Raw genomic sequence first — 7,291 nt, forward strand, 5'->3', positions numbered from 1 at the left:
TGACGATTTTATGTTTTATAGTTCCATTATGTGTGTGTAATATTTTAATTTGAAATGTATACTTATAATTTGAAACCACAATTAAGAATGATCGCATATCACAGGTAGTCAAACTTTAACATATTCCGTCAGAATATCAAAATGCATGATTTTCGACATTCTTTCAGATTTTACGCTAAAAATTACATTTTCACGCAAAAGTTCACTTAGCATCCACCCGGACTTTATTCTTCAGTATTTCCGCAAGACTTTAAAGGAGGAAGTGAACTGTGTGTGGTCTCTCATTAACTGTGTGTTATAGATGCATAGTCTTAAAATATACGTTTTCAGATATCTACTAATACAACAGATAATAAATTGAACTATAATTGTATTTGTATAGAGAAACTAAAATGTTTTGAGAGGAAGGGTAATTGTTCTACTATAACTACTGCGGTATAAATGTATTGAGTATTTAATTAGCATGTTATAATTCAAGTGGGTATATATTACTAGACTACACTAGCTTTATTGGTCAGGAAACTGGCCAGGTATGAATAGTTGAGGACTCGAGATGGCGCTATTGGTTAGTATTTGCTTTAAGCTGGGATGCCAAGAAATAGTAAATTTTGCTATCGAGAGTATAAAAACTATGTACTTACACATGTAATTATGTACATAATGTACACACAAAAAACGAGAACTATTTTCCATGAGTAAAATTGTTTTTTACATAAAGAATTAAGTGCAAAAATTCGTAACGTATGTGTTTTTACTCGAGAATCTGGGTTTCTGTTACACCTGATCTTTTTTTCAAGGACATTACTTATTAACTACTTTTCTTGAGTATCCCTGTCAGTGAAAGTATGTAAAACAATCCGTACAAATGAGTTTTTCTTCAAGTTTGTAAGGTATGATAGCAGAACGGGTGAAAAAACTCACAGCCAGGTAAAGCGATAATCTGACGATTAACTGCGCTGAGAAAATGAGTAGTATATGACTCTTGTATGTGAGTTTTGGGGTGTTGAGATCATGCATCCAAGTAATTTTACTCGGATCTCGCGTTAATTGCTTGCGCGCACACGTGATACCGGCCAAATGTGCAGAGCATGAAGACTTTTCTGGTAAGTTCTACATGTCTTTTTATTTATTTTCCCCCTTTTCTTCTATAATTACTTTTCTTGACAATAATAGCTTAGACCTACATGTATGGGGCAAACATAAATGCTATTTATGGTGACAACAGGGTGCATTGATCTACATTCTCATCCATCCGAGGCTCACGCCTCTCGGTTTGGGTAACCACACACCAGCCTGTTGTTGCGCCGCTACCCCGGGGCCAGAAGGGAGTGAAGGCCAGTGTGCCGCTACGATTGCTGGAGTCATTTATGAGGAGGGCAAATAAGTGACATCGTCCATGATTTATGATTTATGTAATCATGGACGATGTCACTTATTTGCCCTCCTCATAAATGACTCCAGCAATCGTAGCGGCACACTGGCCTTCACTCCCTTCTGGCCCCGGGGTAGCGGCGCAACAACAGGCTGGTGTGTGGTTACCCAAACCGAGAGGCGTGAGCCTCGGATGGATGAGAATGTAGATCAATGCACCCTGTTGTCACCATAAATAGCATTTATGTTTGCCCCATACATGTAGGTCTAAGCTATTATTGTCAAGAAAAGTAATTATAGAAGAAAAGGGGGAAAATAAATAAAAAGACATGTAGAACTTCCCAGAAAAGTCTTCATGCTCTGCACATTTGGCCGGTATCACGTGTGCGCGCAAGCAATTAACGCGAGATCCGAGTAAAATTACTTGGATGCATGATCTCAACACCCCAAAACTCACATACAAGAGTCATATACTACTCATTTTCTCAGCGCAGTTAATCGTCAGATTATCGCTAAAACTAATCAAGTGTGTAATATGCTCACATACTCAAAAAGTCAGTAAATATACTTTAAACATACTCATTACACTGGGTTAAGTTACTCATTAGATTGAGTTATTCAAATTTACTCACTTGATGTGTCACTATAGTGTCAAATGAAATATACTCGACAAGATGAGTTTTCAAAGTACCTTCATTGAGTGAAAGTACTCATCAAAGTATGTCGCTATAGTGTCAAAATTATTTTGACATTTGAGTACGATTACTAACACATGCAAGTTTCTGTTTTTTGTGTGTACGGTATGTTCAAGTTTTCATTCAAAATGCGCACATTGTAAAATACACATTGTCTCCTTTCGGATAACATGAAATGAGATATCTTCCATCTTATTTGAAAATTCTTTTGATATTTGTGGCATTAGGACATTTACTATACATTCGATGGATAAAAGAATTTAAATCGAAGAATTTAAGTTGTGTAAAAAAATTCAAACTATTGATAGTTTTCAAAAACTTTTATTTTGAGGAAATCGCTGTTTTATGTTTCATTGTGCCATATATGTGTGTGTAATATTCAAATTTGAAATGTTTATTTATGAGACTTATATTTAAAAAAAAAAAAATAAAAAGAATCGCTATCAAAGATAATAAAAAATGTTAACATATTCCGTCAAAATATCAAAATGCGTGATTTTCGACATTCCTCCAGATTTTACGCTAAAAATGACACTTTCACGCAAAAATGCGCTTGGCTTCCGGCCGTACGCTATTTCTGGGTATTTTTGCAAGACTTTTAGCTGGGATGCCAAGCATTAGCAAGCATTAACAAATTTTGCCATCCAAAGTGTAAAAAAATCGTTTTGGCCGGTCTACTAGTAACCATAAAACCAACAATTTGCGTATTTTGCTTGTAACATTGGAATAAATTTTTGTATTTTGTCCATTTGTCTGTTTATTATGCCATCTGTTGTTTTTTTATCTAGCTACTAAGCAGTCAAAGATATCCATTGAGGATATCGGAGGTGCAATACTAGACATACCTTTCGCAAGGCCTTTCAGCTTACCTGACCAGTTCAAGAAAGGTTAGGAATAGTAACTCCTCTGATTTTCTACAACATATATTTTTGGCGCGAGGGGGCGGTATTTCTTTTTCTTGGTATGTTGATATGTTTCTTAATCTTATTCGGCACCTCTCGCTATTGACATATAAGGAAATGTTCTTCAGGAGCGCATTGATCACATTACATGTATCTTGGAAAGTCCACGTATGAGAATGAGAAACATTGATGAATAATTAAAGTCAATGAGTCAATTCATTTTTTATTCTGAATATAACTTCGCAGAAATATGAATTTCGATGAGTACATCCTAAATCTGGGTGTGAACACCTAGCTACCAAGAACGCGTATAGCAATTCCATTTATTTGAATGCATGATAAAAGAGCATTGCCAGTTAAATGCCTTGTTTACGGGCAGAGGTGCCGCGGCCGGGGATCGATCCTCGGACTTTCCATGTATAGTCAGGCGCCTTAGACCACTCGGCCACGTCAACCCCCTGTCAATCATTGTTATTGATCAAAGTTAGGTTGAGCCAAAATGCAAAAAAAAAAGAACAAGAAAGAACAAGAAAGACCGTTATTGCCTCTGTAGTCATCTGATATAATATTTTCAAATTCAGTACGGAAATGGCCATTGTGATATATACCTATGCTGTATAAGGTTATAAAGTGCGCACTAAAGCACAGTGTCCATTACAGTATATGGGAACCACCGGATACTGGGTTATGGTTTGAAAATATACATTTATAGGGAAATTTTACTTTTACGTACTTTTTTTTTTGGGGGGGGGGGATTTCCTTGAATGTGATTGGCTGCAATCTTCAATCCCAACATTTTATAATTTCTCTCTATTCTTGCTATTTGCCAAACAACTTATTGTGATTTTGCTACAGTTATTTCATTGTCATGAAAATCAACAAATTGAAATGAAATATGATTGTGTTTTCGCACTTATACAGCTCTCAATCAATGCTCCTTAAGCGGTAGATGCCATATCATCCGAGGTAATCGGATCACGCTCTACTGTGATGTTGCTCACACGGTCAGAAGCATGGCTTCCTGTGCGAAGTGGTTCTTGTCTAAAGCTGGCACTGAGAGGGAAGGAATCGATGGCCGTGTAACCCGTGTCCTTATGTTTTCCATGAGGCCCAAACAACATTCACCTGAGATTCTTACTCAGCTGTTGGTAATGATACACTTTGATCGTTGTTTTCGGAAAAAAGACCATGCTGAAATTGTACGAACTGAAAGAAACGTTGTTTTTTTTTCATTTCAAATTCATATCACGTTAAATCAATCAAATATATTTCATATTTATATACATCGTATACACGGTTGATACATTCATGACGTAATTACCTTCAGCCTGAAGTCCTACCTACGATCTTTTTAAATAGGTGTAAGGGGGGCAGCAGCGTTGGGGCCTTTGAACAGGTGCATGGCCACCGCTAGGTCTATACCCAATTTGTCTGCCCGTTTGGGTTTCGTCGAACGTGGTCTCTTCCAATCTTGTCTACAACCAGTGCATCTACTAACCTTGTGGCTTAGTTACGACTTAGTCTGTTTGCCGTTCATCTACATCTCATTTCGGAAAGACTAGTTTTCATCTATTCCAAATGTGGGCCCTGTGACATACAAGCTTAACCACTAACCCAAGCCATACCATTTGCCAAACAGATACGATTAAATGTTAATATCAAAAGTATGTCTTTACATTATAGCAATTAAGTCTAACAACAAAGAACGATAAGTTTGATAAGAACTCATGATGCCGCTTTATGTCTCCTATGTTCACAGGGAATTGATTTTGACGCAGCTCTGTTTTCTCCAAGTTGGACAAAATATGGAGAACTGGACGAAGCACATTGTGAGTACTGTGATGATTTGATTTAATAACATATCGTGATTTTTTTCTTTCAATTTTCGTTCTTTTTTGTGTGTGTCAGTAGCCCATATGACCTGGAATCTTTTCTCCTTTAACGTTTCGCCCTTCTATTCATTCATGCACAGACATAGTAAAGTCTAATTTCTAAATTGTACAGTGGGTCTTTGTATGGGAGAGTGGCGTCTCGTCTTGTCCTCCAGGAAATCCCCAAAACATCAGGAAATTGCCGAGAGCTAGTTAGACATTCTTTAGTCCATGCAAATATTTATATTTAGTGATATAACAGAGTATTACTGATCATCACAACCCTCTAAGACCTAAATCTCAGAATTTCTGTTTAAAGATATTTCAGAGAAAGTGTGCTTCTAGGAACAAACGAAGATTGTCTTTCGAGAACCATTCCCAACTATGCACATCGTAATTCGCATCATTTGTTGCAACGCACTGATCATCCAAAGTGTGCTCGACAAAGAAAACAATAAATGAACTCTTTTGTAATAATCAATATTCAATGCAAAATCTTTTTTTTTCATTCTTATTTTTTAAACAAGTTTTAATTAACTGTACTCTTCTTTCTATATATTTCCCATATTAGCCACGCGCTTTTACAACCCGGCATACCAACGCACGCCGAAAGAGGAGCTTCTCTCCTCTCACCAAACTCGAACGATGTTTGAGAATGTTCGTGCATCGAGAGCTCCGACCAATAAGGAGACGCCTATCGTCAAGGAATTCCCGTCGACGTCAACGGCTCTTCAGTGGCTTGTGGGCGGCATAGACGATACTCCTCCGCGTCTGGAATCGTTGGCGCCGAAGTCAGACGATCATTTCAATGGCGGGAACCACATCCAGGTGCTCGTGACTGGATGTATTCCTATAGTTGGTAGCATCATCAAAATATTCCAACCTGAGGCTGTCCTTGACTCTAAGAACAGAGTGTGACTGTGTTGGATTTTTTTTTCTTACCTCAATCAGAGGTACTTTTTTCTTCATATTCCTTTTTCATTTTAACAATTTCTTTCGAGACACAGTGCCTGTACAAAACAAGTTACATATAAACATGCAGTAAACATCAACTATTTAATCTAAAATGTAATAAAGATGAAATTTCTATATCGGGTAAAAGTTTTTGGATTTTAAAGTGCCAGCAACTTGACGAGATACGATATATTGCCAGGTCGACTTATAACGCTATATAATATGTCGACATGGCGAGATACGTCGGTATATAATAACGGTAACGTGAATCGCCTTGACGACATCTTTTTTTATGTCGACTTGGTATGTCGACATGTCACTTTTTTATAATGAGACTTGGCAAGATAATATACTTTATCATCTTTACATCTTGCTCCATTATCTATTTATTACTACCAATTTTCCGTTTGGTTATATTTGCCGTTTTGATACAGAAACTGAATATGCGATTATTTTTTGTACAATATTTGATCCATTATGTTGAACTGCATCTTATTGGAGTTGAATCATAACTTTATTTATCTTGGGAATCTGCAGGTATTAGTGTTCCGTATTTCGCGTTTCTCACTCTTACATTATTGTACTTTACATTATCTTGTATTGATCATTTGCATTATTATTTACATTGAATAATGTAACTGAATATTTCATTGATAATTGATGTTGTATTGACTATATTGCTCATGTGTCTTGCTGGAAATTAAATAAAAGAGAATAAAAATGAAATTAAATTAAATGTAAACGAACTGGTAAAATAAAATTAAGTCAAAACAAATCAACTAAAATAAAAATAGATTAAAAAACATCCTATATCATATTGACGTTTTAATGCTGTATTTGAAATGCCAAGCATTGTTTATTTCTCAAACTCTTACATTTTCTTTCTAAAGAATTATTATTCTAGTTTCTAATTAGAAAGTTTGAAATTATAAATTACTTTTGACAATAATCATTAAAGAAAGAATAAACGAACTTTGATTGATGCGCCATTCTATGTTCATTAATATCATTATATATGTAGGTATGTGTGTGTCTAAATGCGATTTTGTAATTAGTTAATTCTTGCGACCAGTCTTTTTACATTTTATCCATCAACTGGGGACGTCCCCGGTCCAGATATCCATGATTCATCTCATTTCGAACTGTCTTATATAGTAAACGCATGATTTCTATATATATTTTAAAAAAAAAGATACCTCTCGGTCAATTAAACTCGTGTTGTGTATGTAGGGGTTGGAAGCGTCCTGTTGTCGTCCGGTTGTCGAATCATGCCCACGTTTTGTCTGAAAATAAGTCCGGTTCGTGGAGTATATTCAAATTTTGGAAGTATGAGGCCACACACACACACACACACACACACGTCCCCACTTTGACAATTACATGTAATGATAAATGAGTCCCCGATTTTCAAATTACAAGTGTATGTGTGGGGGTGGGGGTGGTTGTGGGTGTGCTTGGAAGGGTGTCTTTGGGAGTGCGTGACGGAGCGATGGGTGAG

General features: G+C 36.4%; 1 protein-coding gene across 1 annotated transcript; it reads left to right on the forward strand.

Annotated features, from left to right (window-relative positions):
• The first annotated feature begins 1,451 nt into the window (after positions 1–1,451).
• LOC135156938 (folylpolyglutamate synthase, mitochondrial-like) lies at positions 1,452–6,450 on the forward strand. Its single transcript, XM_064110946.1, has 5 exons — positions 1,452–1,527; positions 2,855–2,953; positions 3,890–4,116; positions 4,728–4,797; positions 5,411–6,450. Exons 1-5 carry the CDS (start codon positions 1,452–1,454, stop codon positions 5,755–5,757), a joined length of 819 nt encoding a protein of 272 aa, XP_063967016.1. The 3' UTR covers positions 5,758–6,450.
• Positions 6,451–7,291: the final 841 nt, after the last annotated feature.

The sequence above is a fragment of the Lytechinus pictus genome, chromosome 16, assembly GCF_037042905.1.
Source record: "Lytechinus pictus isolate F3 Inbred chromosome 16, Lp3.0, whole genome shotgun sequence".
NCBI lineage: Eukaryota > Metazoa > Echinodermata > Echinoidea > Temnopleuroida > Toxopneustidae > Lytechinus > Lytechinus pictus.

Coding starts and splice junctions, on each gene's coding strand:
- LOC135156938 (XM_064110946.1), top strand. CDS start 1,452: ATGACTCCAGCAATCGTAGCGGCACACTGGCCTTCACTCCCTTCTGGC. Junction 1,528..2,854: donor AGCGGCGCAACAACAGGCTG/GTGTGTGGTTAC, acceptor TTTTTTATCTAG/CTACTAAGCAGTCAAAGATA. Junction 4,798..5,410: donor AGAACTGGACGAAGCACATT/GTGAGTACTGTG, acceptor TTCCCATATTAG/CCACGCGCTTTTACAACCCG.